A 26,879-nucleotide genomic window follows, 5' to 3' on the forward strand; every position below is an offset into this window, starting at 1 on the left:
AATAGCGGATTCATACTGGAGCCGAGTTGGTTGGGAATTGTGGGGATGCGCACGTTTGGTCTTTGCATCCTCAGATGGTGCAGAGYTGCGTAGCTACTGTATGTCTGTGGACTATGATTTGCGCATTAAATTATTAACACTAAGGTTAAAGGGGCATATGCACCCAGTACCAATTCAACTGGCTTTTTAACACACTTCTTTGCTCTGTGTTACATGCGTTTCAGGTAGGCCTTGATACTTTTCAGGTGATATTCAATCGAAAGTGTGWTTTAATTTCTAAGTCTCCTATGTCGTTATGAAATAATTCCACATAACTTACTGGAAATGCACCTTATTTCACCTTATTTGTGTGCTTTAGTCTATTATAAAAGAACCACTGCTCTGGGCTTGGTTTGCCAAAAGCATTCTAAGGCTAAGTTCATCCTTAGAACCATATGCTCCTATAGTTCAAACAATCCATTTATTCTTTAATATGCTTTTGGGAAACCGGCCCAGTGYGCAAGGTTTGTCAAATAGGCATACAGCAAATCAAAAATCTATGTTGGGTGGGGGTTTATTGCAGTCAGATATAGTTCATGAGATATAATCTTTACTCATCATCCCCATTACATCCCTTAACATTAGGATCTAACCTGAAATAGTTTTTTGTTGGTAGCACACACAGCAACAGYTTATGATGTTATAGGTGAGATCACATGATCAAATCCTTACAATTCTCATGACCTACTTTTGAAAGCAGTAAAGAAAGGAAAAGGGAAAATCTTGTGTTGAACAGATTAGTGAACCCTCTGAAACGTTAGTAGTATGCCCGCTGCATAAATTGGATTAACTGTTTCAAAAATGTAAGTTTGATTTTAGTAAATGCAATTCAAGTAGTGTGACCCACAAACGCAAAGGACATTTATTTTTTTAAAGACATACTCTAATAAATTATGTTGCAAACTGTATAAGTGAYCCATTGGAATATTTACAAGCATATATTCATCACCACATAAACATGTAAACACAAAAATATATACAGTCGATTTGAGAGGATATTTATTTGGGCATACAGAAAGTGGATGCCTGCGCCTTTAAAAACCGTACTCCTGTGGGGCAGGTTGTTATGCTAAGCAAATGAATGACCGCGCAAGGGACTTGCGGGTTATTTGCCCGATGATTCCTCTGTAGTGTTCATCAAGGATGAGACCTTCACACAAGTGTGAAATATATATTTCTTCATTTTGATATATTTCTATCGAAAATGGTTGCACATGTTTAGCTTTAAACTTCGCAAAATTCAAGGACTCGAACTACTCTGAAATCCACTATGTCTCAGGTTGGCCCTGTGCGTGCCCAAGGGACCAGGTAGAATAGGCTCTCATGCTCGGTAGAAGAGCAAGTATTATGTCAATTTGAATCGTGAACTAGCATGATGTCCATCTCTAATAATCATAATTATTAATCTGCAGTTCACATGGAATTATTATGAAACTCATTATCGGGGACGAACTGATGCTCCAAACAACAAATAAAACCATCCACTCATTTCAGTTGATACAGTTCCATTTCAATTGGGAACATGTTTTGAACCTGTATGAGCTTTTAGAATACCATATCATTTGAGGTTTTAACAGAAAAATAAGCTTTTATTTATAGACGTCATTATCCCATGCCAAGTTCCAGTTTATAATTTGAGAATCAATTGGATAAATTTAAAAGCAAGTTGATGTCCACACTACATGTATGAATAACTCCCATAACCCTACGCCAAAATAAGAAATTAAAAGGTGCAGCTACTATGTTTCAAGAACTGAAAAATAAAGCGCACATTCGTCACAGCCCAGCAGGGTCATTCACGCGCACGCATGTTTATCCATTGGAGCCATGAACGCGCCCCCTGCCCGTAGAAGGTGAGAGAGTATCTGGAAGAGACGACTCGAGTACGCGACTGCAGGGATCGATCGGATTAAACTCGAATTGAGTGAAATTAACACAAAGGAGAAAAACCGAGTCGGTGAAGACGGGATACCGACACGCCGAACATGATAAAATAACTTGAATTTCGTCATTTATTAACGGACCAGAAAGGATTGTACTGGAGATACTAACGGGAGTTAATTTGAGAAAACCTGAATTGACCAAGCTTGTTGGGTAAGCAAGCAATGTTTTTTGAATGGTTGAATTCCGTAGTCGCTCTATATCCCATTTGTTCACATGGTAAATTAGTTGTGTGTTACTCTTACCTGTAAGTAACCCATGTAATGTTATAGAACGAGTTTTCCCACTTACAATCGACTTTTAATCTACCATGCAAGTTTGTTTGGAAACKGACTTTTAGTCTATTTAGTAAATTACTTTAAACACAGCTTATTATTTTAAGTAAATGAGAAGGGGATACAATAATTTCCAACACAAGTTATTGCAGGTCCGTAAACTACCATGCTGAAACGCTAACTACAATTAGCAAGTTTAACTCGCCTTCCGCTCTGAGTCCAATAGTTTTTTTTTCACAATGTGAAGAATATTACATAGCCAACACGACGAGATCTCGATAAGTAGACAAATGTAAACAACTTGTTGAATTTAGAAACAGTTTGAATTGTATTTATTTATTTATAATACAATAGGCAAGGGTGAGTGTTCGTTAGCTTGGGTTAGCTAGCTAATTTTGTGTTCAGCTAGTGAGACACGAGGTGGCTCAAATGTAGTTAGAGGTGAGTCGGTGGCGGAGCTGAATTATTTAATACTGTAGGTTGCTAGCGCAAGGGATATTCCCTGGATGCACACTAGCCATGAAAACTAATTWAAAAAAATATATATATACTGCATACCACACAGCTGGATTTTGATACATAGTTCAGACAGAAGCCCAATTTGCATTTCTTAAATTGAGTTTATTCACATGGTATTTAACTTGCTAATGACGAGATAAAAAAAGTAGCCTGTCTGTAGTGTTATTGAACGATGAATATGGACAGAGGGTTGCTTGAGGCCAGACGGTCAACCCTGTTTAGCCATGTTTTTTTCCCTCCCTTATATCTATATATAATTGTTAAAGACTATATTCAGGTTATATGGTTCGGGATTGTTATATTTTAGTAGGGAATAACTAGGCGAGCTCTGCGTTAACGTCAACTGTGCGTAATGATAGCCTTAATTAGCTTGCTGCTAGCTAGTTGGAGGTGGCCCCATTGTTTAGTGGAGAAGTTTAGCCTGTAGCCAACATTCGAGCACTGTAWCATCGCCCTCATTGTCTTGCTGCTAGCCCAAAGGCTAATCATGTGCCAGTGGATTACATTGATGGCGGTTGTTGCTCGTCGAAAAAAAAACCTGCACAAACATTTTCCTGTGGTGCCACTTTGATCAACAGCAAGTGATCCGGTTGCAGTTTGTTTAGTGCGTTTCCGCATTTTAACGTTTAAGGGGGCTTGTTTATCATTAAACATTGGATCTGGGTGAACTTGAAATAACTTCACTTGTTACCGTTGGTTCATCCATGTATTTTCGATTAAAAAGCACCTGCCGCTGTATAGATCCTGGCCGAATTTCTAAGTGCGAGATGACGATTATTTTCCCGAACGCGTCGGTCTTTCTCTCTCCATTATTTTGTAATCAGTCAACCAGCATAATGGGACGCCAGCAACTACAGACGTGACTACTTTCAACCTTTCATAACAGAACGAAAACGACCTGTTATTTTTCGGGGGGGAAACAGGGCACATAGAAAATACACACGTTTATTGAACGACCAAGCTAGCTAAGTGTTCACTGATAATGGAGCATCCCATGAAATACTACCCCACCTTCGGCGAAGTCTCTAACCTAAGATGGCAGCTTCTAAAGTCAGTTGGGTCACTCAGCCAACAGATAAGAGGTCCCGGGTATGTCGGGCAGAACAGATGTTTTTAACTATTGTGGCTTCCACCATAGCCTGCCCTTTCTTGTGGTTGTTGAGGTACTTTATTCGACTGGCTTATATAGCTGCGTTAACTTCATGAAGTGTGGTGGGGTTCTCTTGAACAAACGTTTTTAGCAATGGTACCAGTGTTGAGATCAGCTTTCTTTGATGCCCTACTGTTAAACAGTTTTTGCAAAAATATATATTTATCTGACAAAAAAAATCCAAGGCCCTGTCAGTTCAAGATCATTTGAAGGATTATGACCGTGGCATTTCTGAATCCACCTAGCACAAGTGTAGGAAAATTGCATACAGTACTTTGGGAGTGATCTCTTCTACCTAATATTTGTATGATATTGTGCCAGTTCATCCATCTTTAGACTGGAGAGAAACCTGTGGTTCGGCAAGATGTATGCGAGATCAGATTTGAAGATCTGTGGTGTCAGTATTTAAAAGAAACATGACTCAAAACCCAGTCTCCGATCTTAGCCCCGTATGTCCTGTGGGGYTCAGTTGGTAGAGCATAGAATTGTGGGTTCGATTCCCACAGGGGACCAGTATGAAAATGTATCGCTCCGGATAAAAGTCGCTCCGGATAAGAGCGTCTGCTAAATTACTAAAATGTAAAAATAGATGCAACTTCAGGATTCTAACAAGCATACACCGTCGATCCCCAGGGGCCACGCTCGAGAAACTAAACTTAAAATGCAAAGATGGAGAGTTGAGGGGAAACCAAGACGAAACAGATACATTGTTTCCCTCTTGACAGAGTGAACACTAGGGGCCCTTGTAAACAGTGCCATGTTGTTTTTTTCTGTGAAAATTAGCATGGTTTAGCAGCCCCCCTCCCCATTTTTATGGTGTAGAGCAGTGGTTCCAAAACCTTATCTTCCTGTACCCCTTCAAACATTCAACCTCCAGCTGCCTACCCCYTCTAGCACCAGGGTCAGAGCACTCTCAAATGTGTTTTGCCATTGCTCTTTATTTGAGCATCTTACATAAAACCTTATTTGTTCATCAAAAATGTAATAACTCACCACAGGTTAATGAGAAGGGTGTGCTTGAAAGGATGCACATATCTCTGCAATGTTGGGTTGTATTGGAGAGAGTCTGTCTTAAATAATTTCCCACACAGTCTGTGCCTGTATTTAGTGTTCATGCTAGTGAGGGCTGAGAATCCACTCTCACATAGGTACATTGTTGCAAAGGGCATCAGTGTCGTAACAGCGCAATTTGCCAAGGAAAGAAACTCTGAGCGCAGCCCTGTCCAGAAATCTGCCAGTGGCTTCTGATTTAAATCAAATTTTCACAGAACCGGTTGTTGCAATTTTGATGAGGCTCTCTTGTTCAAATATCGGTAAGTGGACTGGAGGCGGGGCGTGAAAGGGATAACGATTCCAGTTGTTTGTGTTGTCCGTTTCGGGGAAGTCCTTGCGTAATTGCGCACCCAGCTCACTCGGGTGCTTCGCTATATCACATTTGACATTGTCTGCACGCTTGAGTTCATTTGCACACAAATCATACAATGATGGAAAGACCTGTGAGAAACACGTCATCATGCAAGCGGTCAGACAAGTGAAAATTATGGTCAGTAAAGAGAACTTTAAGCYCGTCTCCCAATTCAAAAAAAAAAACGTGTCAATACTTTGCCCCTTGATAACGGTGCACTTCTGTATGTTGAAAAAGCATAATACACAATAGTTCAGGGGCCTTGCTTTAACAAAGTTCACCTTTTCCCACTGTAGTGTCTAAAATGTCTTTCAAGTTGAAAGGCATTCTCTTGGCAGCAAGAGCCTCTCGGTGGATGCTGCAGTGTACCCAAGTGGCATCGGGAGCAACTGATGCTCACGTGTTACCACTCCACTATGTCTCCCTGTCATGGCTTTTGCGCCATCAGTACAGATACCAGCACTCCTTGACCACCATAGTCATTTGATGTCACAAAGCTGTCCACTACTTTAAAAATATTGTTTCATGTTGTCCTGATTTGCGGAAGAGGATGGATTCCTTAATTGACCCCCCGTAAACGTAACGGACATATACCAGGAGCTGTGCCAGGCCCGCCACATCTGACTCATCCAGCTGTAACGCATAGAATTCACTGGCTTGTATGCGACGCTGTAATTGTTTCAAAACATCTCCTGCCATGTCACTGATGAGTCGTGAAGCAGTGTTGTTTGATGAAGGCATTGTCCTTTAGTTTTTTTTGATGCCGTTTCCCGTAGCATTGTCCCAGCTATATCTGCGGCAGCAGGAAGAATTAAGTCCTCCACAATAGTATGGGGCTTGCCTGTCCTAGCCACTCAGTAGCTCACCATATAACACTCTTCTAGCCCCTTCTTAATGGTATCTGTTGCTTTTATACATGTCTTACTACTCGAAAGTCATCTTCATTCTCGCTCAAACTCCTCTGGCTTATTTTTCAAATTGTCATGTTCCATTTCTAAATGTCTGCGTAAACCTTCACCCTGGTTAGAGTGTTGGGCCAGTAACCGAAAGGTTGCTGGATCAAATCCCCGAACTGACAAGGTAAAAAATCTGTCATTCTGCCCCTGAACAAGGCAGTTAACCCACTGTTCCCCGAAAGGCTGTCATTGTAAATAAGAATTTGTTCTTAACTGACTTGCCTAGGTAAATAAAGGTTACATTTAAATATAAATAAAAACGTTTGACATTGTTRTTTTGCTGAACATTAGATGGTTTAATTTTATTTTCTGTCAACAGATAAGAGGCCCTGGGTATGTCGGGAATAGAAAATGTGCATCACATTTTTATTTGTCGTAACCCAGTTTGGGAATACCTGCTAGAGCAATGCATGCTGGTAAGCTTCCACAGCATCTTTACTCCTACTGGTTTCAGTTGTACATTCAAACTACTACTCTGACTTAATCAGGCCTTAAATGGTTCTATAAAGACAGTTTTAAGTTGATTAGAAGCACTGTTTGAAGAGGCGTCTAGCTGACACACTCAGAATAGTTCTCAATTGAAAGGGGTCAATACTGATATTTTGACAAATTTGTGGGGAAATGGCAACCATTTCATATATAAGCAAATGTGGAAAGGTAAAGGTACTTCTCTTCCATATATCCACTAAATCAGCCGGATTTGTTGCCAAAGCAGTTTGACACATCTAATGTGGTTTTATAAAGATTTAAACCAGGGTTTATTGCGTTACGATAGGCTAATGCGTGTAAGAAACAGACACTTCTTTCTCCCACCCCCCTCTGCCTTGCTGTCATTACCTAACACCTGGAACGGCAGTCCGGATCCTGTCTCGGCAGCCTCATCTGTCAGAAGAACACTCAATCTCAACTGAGTCCTTGTATGAATGCTATGGACACTGTCTGTGTGGATCATCAGATCTGACCACTTATTATCGCTGCCATTTTGTTTAGTTCTGTGGCGGTTGTTGCTCCTGTCAGTGGAAGAAGCTTCGCATGGTTCTGTCATCATGTCCCTCTCCCCCAGGCCTCCCGTTGCTCCTCTGCCTCTCCTCTCCGGGGTTAGCAGGGGGCTGTGCTGGCCTCTTGTGCCTGGAAAACAAGCAACCCCCCCTCTTCGCCCATCTGTCTACCTCTAGTAGTGGTGAAGAAGCAGCTACTCAAATCTATCTGAAGTGAAGCCTAGCCAGCCCCCAAGCCTTGCTTGTGTGTCAGTTCCTTTCTTCTAAACAGAACGTGTTTAAAGATTGGCCACAGCTGATTAGATTGTATTATTCAYTCTGCTCACCTTTGTATGGCTCCTGCGAGGCAGCTTTTGTCATCTGTATTTCTCTATGCCAATTTTCATCCAGTAGCCTCATCTAGTTATGACAGAAGTAGAGGGTATTTCCCTCTGTCCATTCATTAGGTGGCCTTTTCTCTGTCCTCATCCTCTTATTCAAACCATGGCACAGTCACAGCTGAGATTCAGTATTGTGCTTAAGTGTTAGTGTCTGAAGGATAATTCATCTCAAGATAGCCTAGAGGAGATTTAAAGACATTAGTCAGGGTAGCATCTCACTAGATTAGTGTAAAGTAGTTCCTTCCTCGGCATTGATTTGAAATGATAGTATGATCATATACACTCAGTGTACAAAACATTAGAGGAACTTTCTAAAAGTGMGTTTGCCCCCCCCACTTGCCGTCAGAACAGCCTCAATTTGTCAGGGCATGGACTCCACAAGGTGTTGAAAGCGTTCCACAGGGATGTTGACACACTATCCATGTTGACTCCAATGCTTACCATACGTGTGTCAAGTTGGCTGGATGTCCTTTGGGTGGTGAACCATTCTTGAAACACACAGGAAACTGTTGAGTGTGAAAAACCCAGCAGCGCTGCAGTTCTTGACACTCAAACCGGTGCACCTGGCACCTACTAACACCCCGTTCAAAGGCACTTAAATCTTGTCTTGTCCATTCACCCTCTGAATGGGACACATACACAATCCATGTCTCAAGGCTTAATCCTTTAACCTGTCTCCTCTCCTTCRTCTACACTGATTGAAGTGGATTTAACAAGTGACATCAGTAAGGGATCATAGYTTTCACCTGGTCAGTCTGTCATGGAAAGAGCTGGTGTTCCTAATGTACACTCAGTGTAGGTGAAAGCAATACAGCAAAAGACAAGGGCTCGCGTTGACCTGTCCAGGGCTATCAGTGCAGCGGTAGAAAAGGAGACACCATTCATGACTTTTGAGTCCTACTGCAGGAGAGGGATGAAGTTGCCCCTACACTGATCTAAGGAGAGTTTTGTGTTCTGTCGGAAGGGCCTCCGGAAGTACAGTCAGAAATCATTTGCCCTGAGGCAGCGTGTCATAAAACCAATAGGTTAAAGGCATCCATCCGCATGCTTCCAATCTGAAACAGTTCGGAAGAGTTTGTATAAATTAATTACAGTATTTTGTGATGTTTTGGACGTAGGTTGTTCGGGGACACATTTTTCTCTAAATGCAAGCTGAAGTTCGGAACCGAAGTCTACACCCCTTCGTTGGTGATTGGGCAACAGTAGGGATTCTTCCACCGTCTCATTCAACGAGAAATACCTTGTTTTCAATGCACATTTTTTWATTGAGAAATACTGCACCAAACATCTTAGATGGTTGGTGCAATTAAACTAAGATCTCCTCTGCAAAAATGTTAATTAATGACAGCTTTCTTGCGTTATTTTAGTTTCATTTTAACTTTTGTGGGGAGTGTATGCTGGCTACGGCATCTCAATATGAACAAACAAGCACACTTGTTCGGCCAGCCAATTTTGGCTAGGCGCTAGCCAAACTGAAGCATGCTGACGTCTTAAACCCGCCTGGAGGCTTCAGCTTTTAACTGGGCATGGGTAGCCCCTGCACCACCTCCCACCCAGTCGCACTCACAGCCACTGGCTGGGAAATGATTTATCTCTCTGGGAGGCCCGGGAATCCTGTAATTGATTCTTAATGGAAGGATAGAGGTTTTGGGTTTTAACTTTTCACCACGGAAACTGTTAAACTTATAGTAAGACCAACTTTGAACAGGGTATTTGTGGTGCCAATTAAATTGCTCAATAGTCTGTTTTAAAACAGAGACGAGTAGTAGAATTCAATTCTACTGTATCTTACTCTATGCCGCTCTGACATTGCTCGTCCATATATTTATATATTCTTAATTCCATTATTTTACTTAGATTTGTTAGATATTACATGTTACATATTACTGCACTTTTGGAGCTAGAAACAAGCATCACTACACCCGCAATAAAATCTGCTAAACATGTGACCAATAAAATTTGATTTGATTAGTCATCTCAACATAAAAACAATTGTGCTGGAGCAAACTTGGGATACATTTTTAGTATGGCCCAGCCCATTTTTTTATTTTGTTATTTACATATAACCTGTAAATGCACTCTAAGCACATAATTCTGGATGATTTGCAAACAAGACTCTTCAAGGAAAAATGGCACACACAAACTACAGTACAGTTTTGGGGGATTGTTTCAGACTGAATTTATGGAAGAACAAATTAATGAATTGAGCCATTCATACAAACATTCCCTCAATGCCACGGACTCCAGACAGAAACAGATGAAACCTTCCAAAGCTGAACTTCTTCTCCCCACGTCTTCCCTCTTAACTTTGTCTCTCTCTTCCCCTGTCTCTCTGTCATTTTTTTCTGCTGAGCCAGACATCCCTGACAGGAAGTTAAAGCCCCCCTCCCCTTTATTCCCACATGCCAGTGTCACGGCCACATGCATGGCTGCCGGTCCCAGGCCTGCTACGGGCCAGCCCAAAAGCCCCAGGGGTGAGTGGTTAGGGGGGAGCTGCATCAGGTCCCTCTGCCAGTCAGACGAGGAGTGCCAAAGAGGAAGGCAAGGTGCCGCCATTCCCTGGGAGTCAAGTTCTGCTGAATATATTACTGACGACCTTTTGTATTCCCCAGAATACTCCTCCCCTCTGCCCCACTCTTGACCGGTGAAATGCCTCGGAGTTGGACAGTGATTTTTTTCGGGAGATATTACGCCCACATGTTTAAAGCGGAGAGCAGATTGCATAAACAGAACTCCTTCCTGTTTTACCCCTCCCTGCTGTAGACAAGTGAAAGTCCATTAACMTCTTAAATGTAATGGCAAAATGTAGATTTCCGCCTACATAGACATACCCAAAAGTAGCTGCTATTCATGTGTAATTACACGGTTCTGACAATGAAAAACTGGGTATATTTGGAAAGAAGAAATCTATGCAATTATGAGGAAATGCTCAGAAGACAGGAGTTATATAGTTCAGAATACACAAGATCAAGCACACACAAACAATTATTTTTATTATGAAAGTCATCTTTCATTGAAAAGCTATAAGTGAATTTTGATGAGTAGACCTGGAAACGCATCAGATGGCTTCCACAACATGTGAACAATATCAGAAAAAATGGGATTGATAGACCTAACAACTAGAAATGGGCAGATGTTTTAGTAAGTGGTGTCAGGTGTGTTCACAGGACGTGTCCAAGTGTCCCGTAACCTCTCCAAAGTGACTTATGTCTGTAAATTAGATCATTCCAGTGCTGTTACATATTTGCATTCACTAAATGCTATTTGTTCAGTATAGAAACACTATCTCTACCATACCAACCTCTCAAACATTGTGGTGGTGTCGGGGGACATACAGGGGATATCCAAGTGTTTTTTTCAACCTCCAAAGTGCCTGAATGTTTAGCCTAGGCATAKCCAACAAAAACAATAGAAATGCAACACATATATAAAAATGTCTTGTCTAACACACTTGGTTACATGTGTCCTTTGCAAAAAAAAAAGGTGCAAAAATAGAAATAAGCGGAACTATTTACAAATGGCCTTTGTGTTCATTTTACATCCCAGGTGTAGATTAGCTTTCACTTTCACCATAGCTTGTGCCTGTCGTGGTAGTCTTTGAAGCAGTCCCTCTGCCAGGAAACAGRAGGTGTACTGTTATTTCACCCCTTCTTTCCCCCTGTGTTTTGTGCAAAACTTGCAGTTCTTCCTTTTATCTTTTGGCATGCGTGTTGGATAATGATGCTCACCTTGAGTGGGGGGTCTTGTGAGGTTGCTTTGGGCCCCAAATTCAGCCATTTCCAACACCAGCTGCTCTCGGAAGGCCAACTGGGAGAGAGGGGTTTGACCTTTTGCTTTGGACATCTGCTTGTGGAGAATGAAAACATTTACTGTAGCAATGTCCACAAAGTGGTAAAAATAAGTCTTATACTGGTGGAGGACCTGGTAGTAGCCTATCAGAGGATCAAATAGGTTGACAACCCCCATGCTGGCATTGTAGTCCTTCACAGAAACGGGGACATTCTTCCTCACCCATGCCCCATTGGCATTGTAGTCCTTCACAGAAACGGGGACATTCTTCCTCACCCATGCCCCATTGTTATTTTCACCCTCCTTGAGACATGGTTGTTATTGAATGCCTCATGCTGTGTGGTGAGCATGGTTACTTCCCTTCCATTTCACAAAAAGCAGCGTGTTAGTCCTGATCCAACGTCTGCTCCCCCTTTCCGCTGTCTTTGTGATGTCATTTACCTTGGTCTTGGGGAAACCGATTCTGTTAAGGGCTTGTGGCACTATTTGTCCTATTTTATTTTTCAAGAGGTCTATGAAAGTGGATGTAGAACCATCAGTCAGGATGATTGACACAGCAGTTGGGGACTGAAGACCTTGACCGGCAGGCGGGGCTTGCTGGGGAGGGGTGGCTCCCAAACGTCATCATTCAAATCCTCTACATCCTCCACTCTATGGTGAATAAAATAAAGGAATATATTGTTGTAAGACACAGAATTACAGATGACTTAATTTACAAAACGACATTGCTGTGAAGTAAAAACACCAAGCCTAAACTATATCTGTACAGTGACTCACACAGAAGGTGTGAAGCACACACACACACACAATGCAAACAGTAACACTTTGTCTCCAAGGGTAGAGGTGGGAACCACAAATAAACAGTGGCCATGAGTTTAGTGGCCTCTCCAAAGTTACAAGGATGAAACTTAGAACATTTAACTAATATGAAACAGATAATAAATACTTAGGAATTATTTAACATTGAAATGACTTGTTACATAGGCCTAATGTAAACTAAAAGTACAAAAAGCAGACAACTTATAAAAACKAAATACATATATTAAATTAGCAATATAAAGTCAAATTTTCCTTAGTGGATCCAATCCTTCTAGAAAGCAATCTTCGTAGGCTGTGTCGAAATCCTCATGATCTGTCCTGTCTTTCGGTGTTTATCAATGTATTCCGTGTTTATGCTTCACAACGCTAACTGAAATGTAGGTAGCGGCCATCTTGAAATGAGGTCATCGTCTCGTCCTGCCCTTATATATTCATATGCCCATATAGTGTAGTAAGTCACACAAGATTTTGAAGGCATAGATCAATAACCAAGATACTCAGCTTTCTGCAGACATCCTGCTTTTGCAGATAGGGGTTACTGTTCTCATACCAGACTGAATTGAATAGAAAAAATCAAATAGCGTCCCCAAATATGGGGACTTTACATTTAAGAGAAAGGCAGCCGTGCGTGAAATAACCAGATTCCCTCATGCAAATAACAGCCCAAACATTCTGCTCTGCATCCCTGCTCAACCCTCCCCCATCTTCTCACATCTATTCACATTCACACTGTGCGATTAGCCACAACAGACATCCCTACCCTCCTTGTGGGGGGTAGTAGTAGAGGGAGTTTAGTAGATTGGGGATGGAGAGGGTTAGGATAGATAAAAGGATARCTAGTGGTAAGGTGTGCCTCTGGAAGGCTGGCCTCTCGCTGGGGCATGATGTGCCACCTGTACTCTGAGGGCTCTCAAGGCTGAGGGAGGGAGACACCCCAGGTGGTTATACCAGGCCAGTCCACAGGGACACCACTGAATCAGATAGCTCTGGATTAGTGGGACCAAGACATTGAGAGCTCTGAGGCATTTTACTAATGTTTTATGTGTAATTTAATGTCTAAAAATAGGACCCCTGTGACCATTATTTTAGAAATAGAAGTGTGTTTAGCTTTTGGAAGTTACACTGGCAGTGTTCAAGTTTATTCAATTGGGACTGCCTTAAGTAGGCTATACATTAGAGAGCAGACAGTTGAGTATGACAATTAATCTTGAAATGTTGACAGTTTGGTTAGGACATGTCAGTCATTTGTCAGGTACCCAATTAGTAATGCTAAACGTGTCTTCAGATTCTTTTGAGATCTTTTCAACATGCCAAGTGAAAATGACTTAGTGTCATTCGATGAGCAGAGGTCTAGCCAAGCAGAGGTCTAGCCAGTAGCCAACAAACTTGGACCACCTGCTCTACTTGTAATATATCAGTAGTAGATAGCCAGTTATACTAACCCACTTGAAATTAAATCATTGAACAGTTTCTGCACCAACCTGTTTAGATACCCTGCAGTGAAACTGTTCTCATAGTTAAGCTTGTTTGCTACTCGCACATACATTTACATAATTAGTGTTATCATTAAAGCTAAAGAACATAATCCGTCATTAGCTTAGGGTGTTTATGAAGTGAGAAGTAGGCTAGTTGCTGTTGCATAAAATTAAGTGGCTGAAATGAACCCCCTCCTTTTCAGTGTCAAATATTCTAATTTCTTGAGCACACTCAAATGTGTAAACAAACACCACTGAACGCTACTGGAGAACTTAGACACTGCGCCACCCGGGAGCCCTATACTAAGGCACTGCATCTCAGTGCTAAAGGTGTTACTACAGACCCTGGTTTCGATTGCATGCTGTATCACAACCGGCCGTGATTGGTTGTCCCATAGGGCGGCACACAATTGGTTTGGCTGGGATAGGCCGTCATTGTAAATAAGAATTTGTTCTTACCTGACTTGCCAAGTTAAAGGTAAAATAAAAATAGGCCTGTTTAGAAAGGTGTGAACAAGAGCATTTGGAAGGCAGAACTTCTCTACCTTTCCAACTGGGAAAGTAGTCTGTTGCTTTTGCTCTTTTGTTCTGACTTGAATCATTCCTTTGTATATAAACACATACTGATACAGTGCAGTTTGGGATACATACGTCAGGTTTTTCTCATTTGAATTTTCAATGTTGTTCCTAGTCCTCTCGCAATCTAAACTGCATAAAACCACGAGCACTGTGAGAGTAGCTAAAGTGGAGGCCAACTGTTTTGAATTATCCCTAATCACGTATAATTAGAAGCTTGTCTGCTTGTCACCGTTGCTCGTGTCAATAGCAGCACAGCCGTTGGGCGTGCCAGCCAGCCAGCCAGCCTTCAAAACAAAACGGTAGCGCACATTTTATGAAGACCTGTGGTCACGCTATCTGAAACAATCAACATTTCAACTTCCCTTCCTTCCCCACACTGTCTACCTTCTATACATGGTCACGGCTATGTTCTGAAAGTATTTCTAATGAAAGGCTTATGATGATGGTATTGTGTTAGTGTGAAAACAAAAATGGTATCGTATGTCCATTGTCAGCTCACCTCCCCACGAACAGGAAATGTCACATTTTGGGGATTGCCTGGACAAATGTCTCTTCAGTTAAACCAACAGGATAGCAGGGGGGAAAATAACTAGCCCCACTGTCTGTTGTTCTTTCACTTGCTACAATCAATTTTGTGACWTGTTCATGTACAATGGTAGTTAGAGACAGCTGTCGACTAGTAGTTATGGTTTGGGTAGTTAGTGTCTTTGGAAATTATTCAGACCCCTTGACTTATCCACATTTTGTTACATTACAGCCTTATTCTAAAATGGATTAAATGAAAAATAATTCCCAGCAATCTACACACCACCYCATAATGACAAAGCAAAAATGGGTTTTTAGAGCTTTTGGAAAATGTAGTAAAAATAAAAAACGTAAATACCTTATTTACATAAGTATTCAGACCCTTTTCTATGTTGCTCGAAATTGAGCTCAGGTGCATCCTGTTTCTATTGATCATCCTTGAGATGTTTCTACAAATTGATTGGAGTTCACCTGTGGTAATTTAAATTGATTGGACATGATTTGGAAAGGCACACACCTGTCTATATAGGCTCCCACAGTTGACAGTGCATGTCAGAGCAAAAACCAAGGCATGAGCTCGAAGGAGTTCTTCGTAGAGCTCCGAGACAGGATTGTTTCCATGCACAGATCTGGGGAAGAGTGCCAAAAAAAATGTCAGCAGCATTGAAGGTCCCAAAGAAAACAGTGGCCTCCATTCTTAAATGGAAGTTTGGAACCACCATGACTCTTCCTAGAGCTGGCTGCCCAGCCAAACTGAGCAGTCGGGAGAGAAGGGCCTTGGTCGGGGAGGTGACCAAGAACTCGATCACTGAGAGAGCTCCAGAGTTCCTTTGTGGAGATGGGAGAACCTTCCAGGAGGACAGCCAGTAAAAGGCAGTTTGCCAAAAGGCAGCTGAAGACTCTGACCATGAGAAACAAGAATCTCTGGTCTGATGAAACAAGATTAAAATATTTGGCCTGAATGCCAATCAACGACCCTTACATGCTGACCGGACACGTTGCGTGTGCTGCTAAATAAATGTACACTTACATGTTGTTCAATCATTGCACCCACACTGCTCACGTAGCCAGCTGCGAAAATATAACTTGGTGCYATTTGTGATGCTCAACGCTCTCTCAAATCTCCTCAATGGTTTTTAGGCGCATATACCCACGTGGGTGATTTTAAAGATGACCTGACATCCAGAATCCAGTTGGTTGCCAACCACCAGAAGAATAAGACGGAGGTTTACCTCTATCTGTGGATTCATTGTCAGAGTAAAGGACCTTGTGCAATTTAGGTAMAATGACAACCCGAAGTTTATATCCATGGACAAATTAGCTAACGACAGCAAGCAAGCTAAATTGCCATAMATGTTTAATGCTTTTTGACCTGTCCCCAAACTAATATAATTGCTTCTGAATTTTTTTATATTTCAACCTGCGTCTCCTGATCGCGTCTGGTGTGGGGGGACAAAATCAACATGTGCACGCAAGCGTGCGGTCTGGTCAGCATGTAAGACAACGCAAGAGTTGCTTCGGGACAAGTCTCTGAATGTCCTTGAGTGGCCCAGACTTGAACCTGATCGAACATCTCTGGAGAGACCTGGAAATAGTTGTGCAGCAATGACCCCCATCCAACCTGAGAGCTTGAGAGGATCTGCAGATAAGAATGGGAGAAACTCTCCAAATACAGGTGTGCCAAGCTTGTAGCATTATACCCAAGAAGACTCAATGTTAGAATCGCTGCCAAAGGTGCTTCAACAAAGTACTGAGTAAAGGATCTGAATACTTATGTAAATTAGATATTTTTTTATTTTTATAAATTTGACATTTCGCAAAACCTGTTTTTGCTTTGTCATTATGTGTAGATTGAGAGAGGGAAAAACAATTTGATACATTTTAGAGTAAGCCTGTAACCTAAGAATGTGGATAAAGTCAAGGGGTTTGAATACTTTACGAAGGCGCTGTATGAGTACACCACACGTAGTCTAACCCCAAGAGAGAAAGTGTTGGTCTGGTTGTTAGTGTGTGTACTGGCAGGTGCCTCCTAATGTTTTCTGCATTAGGGCATGCCTGACCGCCCACTCATCGGTCGTCACACGGCCTGCTGACTGAACTCCATCTTTCTCTCATTCCACCTCTCGCTGGCTCCCTCCCCTATATTTATTTTATTTWACCTTTATTTAACCAGGAAGGGCTCATTGAGATTTGAAATCTCTTTTTGAAGTCTGTCCTGGTCAAGATAGGAAGCACCAAGTAATTACACAATTACAGACAGACAACATGCAAAACTACAAGTAATCTAGTAAAAACCATGTAACAAAATCATAAAACAGCAAATTAAAAACATTGACAGGTCAGGGAATCAGTCTCAATCTTTCACCAGTGATTTAAAAACACCAATCGGGACAAGTTCTTCCAGTTGAAAAGTATTTTGTAAGGTGTTCCAAGACGATGGCGCAGAGTACATAAGCCCTTTTACCAAATTCAGTTCGGACATTTGGAACAGTTAGCAGGATAGTCTTGTGAACGAAGAGAGTACCCACCACATTTCTGAACAATAAAAATGCCCAAATAAAATGGTAGTAAACCCAAAATGGCTTATACCAGGCCAGCCAACCCTGGTATACAAAGTGTAGTGGTGCATAAGGGTTTTGCAGTTTAAAAGAAATCACAAAGCACCAAGGTAAAGGGTGTCAATTGATCTCAAACACTGAGTGGAAGCATTCATATTTAAAATATCCCCATAATCTAGTAAAGGCATAAATGTAGCTGATACTAGCCTCCTTCTGGCTTCAAATGAAAAACAGGCCTTATTCCTAAAATAAAATCCCAACTTCAGTTAATTTTTTTGTAAGCTGTTGAATATGCAATTTAAAAGAGGCCGCCATCAATTAAAATTCCAAGATATTTGAGGTTAGTCTCAGTCTCATTGCCCTGACAAGTAGTAATAGGTGAAAGGTTCAGAGATCTATTTCTTGCTTCAGAAAATACCATTAGTTTTGTCAGTATTGAGGATAAGCTTCAATTGACACAAGGTTTGTTGAACAGTATAAAAAGCAGTTTGCAAGTTCTGGAACGCTTTAGTGAGACGAGGCACAACAAATAACAGTATCAGCATAAAAGTGAAGTTGCGCWTTTTTGTTGTCTTATTTATATAAATAGTGAATAAGAGGGGACCGAGTACAGAGCCCTGGGGCACACCATTAGACAGACAATTTAACAGACATGAGCCCATCAAATTGAGTGCACTGAGTTCTATCACAGATGGTTAGCAAACCATGCAACTGCATGCTCCGAAAGACCTACACTCAACAATCTCTGCCTCAGTATAGCATGATCAACGCTATCAAAAGCCTTAGCGATCAATAAAAAGTGAGACACGATGCTGTTTTTTGTCAAGGGCTTCAGTGATATCATTTAAAACCTTCATGGCTGCTGTAATTGTGCTATGCTTCTTCCTGAAGCCAGATTGGTACATTGATAAAATAGTTAGTATATAACTATTTTAGCTGTTCACTCACAAGGGTTTCAACTATTTTCACCAGTGGTGACAGCTTTGAGATTAGCCTAATAATTACTTAAAAGGGTTGGATYTTCCCCTTTTTAAAAGTGGTAGGACAAATGCTGATTTCCAGATATTTGGAATTTCATTACTTTCCAGGGTTTGATTGAACTGATATGTAAGYGGTTCAGCTATGAAATCAGCTGACAGATTTAAAAAGCAGGGCTCAAGAAGATCAGGACCTGCAGGCTTTCTCTGATTTTAAGGATTATGCACCTCCTGCACTGAGAATGGCAAAAAGCTCAAAGTTTGACCTGCTCTCGCTGGTTCGTCCACACAGGGTTGTAAGGAGACTGAGGACACTGAATCAAACAGCCTACCAGATGATACAAAGGGCTCATTGAAACAATTCAGCACTTCAGTTTTGTCATATATACAGCAACAAAGTCCTTCAATACACATGACGGTAATTCATGAACATTACGGTTTCCAGACAGACTTAATAGCCTYMCAAAACGGTCTAGTGTCATTCAGTTTATCAGWGGTAACAGACATAAAATATTCAGACTTGGTCTTCCTGAGAAGAAAAGAACACTTGTTTTGTAGCTGCCTAAAAATAAGCCAATCAGCATCAGAACATGATTTCCTTGCTTTAGCCCAGGCTAGATTACGGTCGTGAAAAATACAAGACGCCTCAGAAGAAAACCATGGATTATCCCTCCCTTTAACCCTGAACCTGCGGAATGGGGCATGTTTGTTTACTATTTGGRAAAAAACATCATGAAATAATGTCCAGGCAGTTTCCACATCAGGGATAAGCTCAATCTGCTCCAGTCAAAATAAAACTTATCATGAACGAAAGCCTGCTCATTAAAACTCGTCTGTTTTAGGAATCTGGGTATTTCTAACAGCAACAACAGCACAATGGTCTCTTAAATCATTACAAAAAACACCAACCGCAGAATATTTGTGGAACATTTGTCAATATCAAATCAGTCAGGGTAGATTTATCTGGACATTTGGGCGAGTAGGTGAGTTAATCAACTGGGTAAGATTCATAGAATTACAACGCAGTTTAAAATCATCAGACACCTTCTTTAACCAACACCAGTTGAGATGATCACCAATCAAGATCACTTCACTGTAAAGAAGTTTAGACATAAGGTTCATCAGAGAAGAAAATGCATCACCGAGAGCAGAGGGGTCTATAACAGCCAGTCACAGATGCAGGGGGGGGGGGGGTCTATAACACCAGTCACAGATGCAGAGAGGGGGGGGTCTATAACAGCCAGTCACAGAGATGCAGAGGGGGTCTTAACAGCCAATCAGTTAGAGACCCTTTGAAACCTCAATATTCAAAGCAAGAAATTCCAAATGTTTACAAATAGTTTCAGACTCTGCCACACTTACAGGGAATTTAATTTTACATATATAGCCACACCCCCACCTTTCTTAACCCGATCAGTGCGATAAACATTGTAACCACTTATAAAAATATCCTTATCAAAAACAGACTTGCTGAGCCAGGTTTCAGGAAACACAAATTGCATCAGTTGTTTTAACCCAAATCCTAACCCCATCCATTTTTGACAACCAGCTACGTACATTTTAAATGAAAAATACCAAAACAGATGTAGATTTAAAATCAGAGGGGGTTTGGAGACATTGCATATCAGGGCCAGGGTTAGGTTGCACGTTACCTGATATCAACAACAGAAGAATAACTAGGCACCTCTGTTTTAATAACCTTGCACGGCTTCTCTTTTTTTAAGAGACCTACTGCAAGCGAATTCTACAAGTGAGTTTCCAGACAATACAAAAGTAATTTAAAACCATTAGACTTTGGTAGTGACACAAGTTCGTACTGTTCACATCATGCCACAAATGCATCGGCACTTGGACGGAGTGAAAAAAGCGAATTCCCGCCAACAATGTTCAGTGAAGTCAGTGCACAAAGCAATAACACAAATTGTCATTATCTCTGAGAGATGTAAGAAATAGAGGCCAATGAAAGGTAAGGGGAGAGAGGGACAGTGTGTATGTGTGTGAGTAGATTGAGAGAGCGGGTTGGGGATTGTTGAGCTGCCTCTGACAGCCAGGCGGAGAGGGAAGAGGAGCAGCTTKGTCGAGACTCTGTGGAGGGAAAGCTGAAGAAAGAACTCGGCCAGCCAGAGATGGAATTACCTTGGTAAACCTCAAGTAAAGAAGTGCAAATAGTGAGGGGGGGGAAATGTATCCGAGTTGAGGGAGACCTGCTATCTTTACACCAGCAAAACAAAATAGTTTGCACTACACAACAAGGACATTGTGGATTTCCTCAACCTAGGTTATTAGTAGGTTAAAATCTACTTTTCACAAACGACTTGACATGCTGCCATCTTGGATTTTGCAATCCCCTATACCTCTCGCTTGTTCTCTTTCCAAACCACCTCCCTCTCCCACACACACACACACACACCGGGGTGTAGAGAAAGAGACATGGGAATGGACCTGTCAATAAGCCACATGTCACTGTAGAGGGAATTAGGTGAACGGTCAGCCCGCCAGCTGAGACTCCAAATCAGATCGAAGGGATTCAAATTTGCAGCTTTTGGCATGGCTCTGCTCCGCCCCCTACTAGCCTACTGCCTGGCACTCAATCACCCTACACACAGACATGTACACAGATTTACACCATCCTGACGACACTCACACACTGTTCATTTTGGCATCTTGTTATACCATTTTTGTCATTTCATCCTTAGTTATCAGTCAACTTAAACTCAGTACAATTTTAGTCTACTTTTAGTCACAGTCCGTGCATATTTTTTCTATTAAATAATTAATATTTAGGCTACCTCTAACTTCCATGTGCACATTCAGATAGCCTTGTCCAGCTCCGCCTACTATCCCCTCGTATACCTTAGCTGGCAACATTGATATTGTGGCAGATTGTTACCAATGCTAGCCCTAATTTACCATATAGGATATAAACAATTTATAGCTCTGATTTCCTTCCTATAATAACGGTCAAGGGGGTAAATAAGTGGTTTAATTGAAAAGATGAGAATTTCCCAAAAATACCAGAAGTATTACTGCACTCCTAATATTCAACAAATAGTATTAGTATTTTGCATGGGAAAATAGAATTTCTGATGTGATCAAAGCAAAAATAACCTAAGTTAGGCTTGAGTGGTTTACTGTATATACAGTATACCGGGGTATTTGGAAAAAGCCACAATGGTTTTTCAATTCCATCAATACTGTTGAAACAACTTATTTTTGAAGTTTATAAAATACATTTGAATATTTGTAGCTACTTTTTAAGTGAATACCTGCAATCAACTTGTGCAATACGTTAGGAGATAAAGTACATTGCGTTCTTCATTTCACCTGACACATTATGAAGCTTACGGTAGTCCCCAGTCACATGTCACGTGGTGTTTGTTTACAAGCACACAACGACGAGATACCGGAGCCTTGTGTCACTCACTGTTGTGCAGCATGCGCCAGGTGATCTATACTGAACAGAAATATAAACACAACATGTAAAGTGTTAGTTTCATGAGCTGAAATAAAAGATCCCAGAAATGTTTCATACGCACAAAGCTTATTTCTCTCATATTTTGTGCACAAATTAGTTTGCATCCCTGTTAGTGGATGATCATTACACAGGTGCAACTTGTGCTGGGGTCAATAACATTTCCAATTGGCATGCTGACTACAGGAATGTCCACCAGAGCTGTTGCCAGAGAATTGAATGTTGGTTCCTCCACCATAAGCCGCCTCCAATGTCGTTTTAGAGAATTTGGCAGTATGTCCAACCGCAGACCACGTGTAACCATGCCAGCCCAGGATCTCCACATCCGGCTTCTTCACCTGTGGGATTGTCTGAGACCAGCTACCTGGACAGCTGATGAAACGGATTATTTCTGTATGTAATAAAGCCCTTTTGTTGGGAAAAACTCATTTTCTTTGGCTGGGCCTGGCTCCCAAGTGGGTGCGCCCCTGCATTGTCATGTGAAATCCATAGATTAGGGCCTAATGAATTTATTTAAATTGACTGATTTTCCTTGTATGAACTGTAACTCAGTAACATAGTTGAAGTTTTTGCATATTATATTTAAGTATAATTACAGTATGCTTTTCACAGCTAAATATTTACCAGCTAAATATCTTATAACTATCAAGTTAACTGTCTAAAATGTTTCAAATGCTTTGCAGTTGTGCATTTGGTTTGCTAGTTAGCTAAGTGGTTAGCTTCTTCAAAATCAAACATTCACTTGGGAACTACAGAGAATACCCTTCTGGATCACGAGCCTTGCCTGCTAATATTTGTCTTGTGCTTGCAGCAAAAGAGTAGCATTTTTTTACTTGTGTAGTTTTGGTCAGAAACGACAAAATGTTCACCATGTGCTTGTTAGCATTTAGCATTCTCTTTGGGATTTTACATGTACATGTTAGCATTGCTAACCTTCGGATTAGAGTATCAATGGTGTTTTGAAAACAGCGCCCCATGTGTTCAGTGCTGGTATTACCAAATACCCCTGTGTGGGAGAGCCAGGTAGATTAGCTCAATCAGACCGCGCAACTGAAAGACGTCAAGTCTGCCGAAGAGAGATTGCATGAAATATTCTCGTCTCATAGACTAAAATGAAAAGTAATTTGTAATAGTTACCGGTTTTTCCAGGGCGTCTGTCAGGAAAAATGGGTCGTTGCTGAGTATTTGTCATTTATATTGTTGACGAAATGAACACTGACACACACACTCCATTCCAGACACACTTCCACTGCCTCGTCTCCACCCCCAGGGTGTGGTGTCATAAGGAGGCCATGGGAGCTCTCTCTCTATCCTGGAGGAGCTGAGCTGCTGAATGGCAGCAGAGGCGATCTATGGCCCAGGAGGTGAGGAAGCAGGGAAATTCCTCCTGCTCAGTGGAATCTTTGAGATGATGAAAGGGACATTTTAAACCATAAGACTCAATCTCTCCAAATGTAAGCCAGATGACGGAAGAGATCCTTTACAGCCATGCTGTAATATGACAGTTTTTATTTAGAAAGGAAGTGTGCCTCTGCCTCGTTCATTCTCCATCCCTCGTGTCTTTTCCTCGAAGGCCCAAGTGGAATTAAATGAATTTGTGAGTGTTGTGTTGATTGCTACTGACTTGTTATCATATATTTTCACTGGGCTTCTACTGTGGCTGAAACTACGCAGAATGTACGGAGCATGATGGTGTGGGCGTATAATTGAAGGTGACTGTGGAGACGAGCACTGTAAGTGGTAGTATTAGGAGATGTCGTAGTCTGAACTCTAGGTCTATATCGCAGTTGAGACTTGTCCAATCGTATCTGTAGATGTAAGCAATAAGTGTATTATGGTTGTTCTGCAAATGTAGCAATTCTAGTATAAGTAAAATATGTTGTAGTATATCTGTTTGCTATACTGTGTTTTTACTGCTGCGTAGGCCTAGGCTACATCTGTCTCCTCTCTCTGTCGACACTGCTAGCTGTGTTGTGGTTTGTCTTTAGAGATCGGTTACAGCTTGTTTCTTCATCTGGTGAGTCGCCCAGCAAGTTTCTTAATTCCTTTTGTACTATGTTGCTAAAGCATGTTGTGAGATGCGCTCTCTTTCTCACCTCAGGGATTTCTTAACTTGTTTGAGTAGGTGAAATTTCAGTGTCTCCGAATTGTTTTACAAGGGCTTATGCTAATGTCCCCYTTTGAAAAGTCGCTATTTTGCAGGAAATGGTTTCCCTTCTGCTCATTGACGTAAGGTCAGTGGTAGTGGTGCTAGCAGCCATGAGGAGAGGCTTTGTCCTCTGGGAAATATCCCCATGAGGAGAATTTTCCTTATTTTACTGTCCTTGTGGGGACTTTTGGGTATTTCCAGTACCCATGAGGATAGTAATACAAGCACACACACAGCCTCAAGTCCGCACACGCACAGGCCCACATAAACACACGTCGCGTGTTGAGTTGGACATCCAATCCCTGTGCTGGCTCTCTTTTCAGCCTGGTTTCTCACACCTCCATAATAACCCCTGCTCATCTGATTACAGAGCTCAGGGGATGAGCAGGTCGAGGACACACACACACACACACACACAGCTACACAGCTAAAATATATGTGCATACACTCACTCCCTTACACATTCACACTCTGAATCTCTGCCTCTTTCTCTCCTTCTCTCTCTGACCAACAAAACACACTTGAGCAGGTGGCTCCCTCCTTGTATTTTCACATCTGCCGGGCTGATCTGGCAGCTGCTGCTGTTTAAACACCCCTGCTTCTGCCCAGGCCTTTGTTCTTTCCCTAAAGAATGAATGGGTTTAGGTTTGGTGCCTGTCTCTCTCTCGGTGAGGAAAATCTTTTGTTTGAAAGCAAATGGAAACAGAGGTGGGATGGGGTGGTGGGGGATGGGATGAAAGGGCCATCTTGGGGGAGGGGTTGCTTACAACTGTTTAAACTGCTGAACATGTGCCACTTTAAGAACCCCAATTCAGTTAGCAGGAGGTGAAAGAACGGGTGTAAGGTTGCACAATGGACCTCGTCTGATAATAGCCCCTGCTTAACACTGTTCTTATCTCTCTCTCCTCCTCTCCCTCCAGGTCCTGTAACCTGTCTTTGCCTGACTCTGCATTCTCGTTTTCTGGGAGAATTAGGGAAATATGGAGTGACATGCTGAAGATCATTTAGCGGATTAGGCTTTGAGGACATCCACCTCTGTGTGAGCGCAGGTTCCCTGGAGCCTCATTCCCTCCAGCAGCAATGGCTGACCCGGGGATGTTGAGCCTGTTCGGGGATGATGCCAACCTGTTCTCGGACGGGCTGGAGGGCCTGGGGGACTGTGGCTTCCCCCAGGGCCAGCCCAACCCCGTAGGACAGCAGGAGCACCAGGACTACGGGTCGCTCTCCTCCAACTCACTACACCACCCCTCGCAGGCCGTCCCCGGAAAGCCCAAGATGGGTCACCCCTACGACCCCTTTGCAGGCTACGAGCAGCAGCAGGACAACGGCCCCGCCGTCAACAGCATGGTGACCCCGCACTCACGCTACCACAACAGCCCCCAACAACCCGGAGGGGGGCACCATGTCTACCCCAGAGCCCAAGGCGATGGGCACGGGCAGTCCTTCCCTGACGGAGGAGCCGCGTGGGGCCCCCAGACTGGCCCCGGGCAGGGCAGGCCTCCATTCCAGCAGCAACAGGCATCCGCCCAGGCCCCATCCCACCAGCAGCACGGCCCCTCTGGGCCCCAGGCCCCATCCCACCAGCAGCACGACCCCTCAGGGCCCCAGGACCACGGCCACCGTATGGGCCCCTACATGGGCCGGTCCGACTACGCCACTATGCAGGGCCACCCTGGCCAGACCCAGACGCCACCCAGGATCAACCACTTCCCTCCGGGCATGGGCCAGGAGCCCAACCACTACATGGGCCACGTGGGGCTCCAGCAGAACTCCAGCATGACGGGCCACCCGGCACAGCAACAGCAGTTTCTTCACCAGCCCGGCCAGGGCCCTGTTCACACCCAGGACCGCATGGCCTCCCACACCTCTCACCAGCAGCACCAGGGCTTGGCCGGGAGGCCACACCAGAACATGGGGTTCAACATGCACGGCCAGGCAGCCTCTCCTGGTGCTGTAACCAGCTCAGGGCCGTACCCCCCCTACCCCCAGTACAGCAACCATAATCAGGGATTAGCCGGCAGTGCAGGGATGAGTCCCGGCATGAGCCTCAGCAGCACCAGTAACAACAACAGTAGCGCCAGCGGGCCAATGGGGCCAGCACAAGTCCAGTGTTACCCCAACGCAGGGGGGGCCCCACAGCGCTACCCGGGTCCTCAGGTACACCAGCAGCCTGTCCACCCCAACCAAATCACCAGCCAGCCCATGCACCCCTCCCAGGCCCAGGCCACCCCCCATAAGCAGCCCCACCTCCCCACACCACCTCATGGATCTTACGGCTCTCCCACCTCCATGTCCCCCATGAAGGGCATGGGAACCACCGCGGTCACACCTCCGCCTCAACAGGTCCGACCCCCTAGTGCAGGTCTTGCTCCCGAGGTAGGGTTGTACCCTGGAGTGCCACTCCAGGCCCCTAACCCCATGGCCCCTCAGAGAAACACCACTCCCCTGGGCGTGCAGCAACCGCAACATCATCCCCAGCACCTCTCCCACCCACAGCAGCACCCCCACATGCCCCCGAGCCAGCAGCTCTACCCGGGTATGTCCCCCAACCAGAGAGGCCCTCTCGACCAGGTGAGACCTCCAGGTCCTATGGCCCACGGTGAGCCTCCAGGACCACAGGACCAGCGGCTGCTCCCTCCCCAGCAACAGGCTCCCAAATCTGGGCTGCAGCCTCCTCCCGTGGCCTTCCAGCAGCAGGTGCACCCAGCCCAGACCGCTTTGCCCTCGTCACAGGCTCAGACACATCTGGCCGGCCCCCACCACCAGAGCTCCCCGCCCAACCAGCCACCTTGGGCGCCGGCAGGACACCAGTCGCCTCCAACCCCCCAGAAAGTGCCTCACATTCAGGTGAGTTTGCTTTGATGTTTGTGTGT

The 26,879-nt window shown here is 43.3% G+C and overlaps 1 protein-coding gene across 1 annotated transcript in view; it reads left to right on the plus strand.

Moving 5' to 3' along the window:
* The first annotated feature begins 1,852 nt into the window (after positions 1 to 1,852).
* LOC139029292 (chromodomain-helicase-DNA-binding protein 7-like) overlaps positions 1,853 to 26,879 on the plus strand; it is a 51,031-nt gene continuing 26,004 nt past the window's right edge. Inside the window, exons 1-2 of the mRNA XM_070448933.1 lie at positions 1,853 to 2,133; positions 24,927 to 26,853. Coding sequence (XP_070305034.1) covers positions 25,087 to 26,853 — 1,767 coding nt within the window. The 5' untranslated portion in view covers positions 1,853 to 2,133; positions 24,927 to 25,086. The remainder of the gene's footprint in view (positions 2,134 to 24,926; positions 26,854 to 26,879) is intronic.

Source organism: Salvelinus sp. IW2-2015, linkage group LG19, assembly GCF_002910315.2.
Source record: "Salvelinus sp. IW2-2015 linkage group LG19, ASM291031v2, whole genome shotgun sequence".
In the NCBI taxonomy this organism is placed as follows: domain Eukaryota; kingdom Metazoa; phylum Chordata; class Actinopteri; order Salmoniformes; family Salmonidae; genus Salvelinus; species Salvelinus sp. IW2-2015.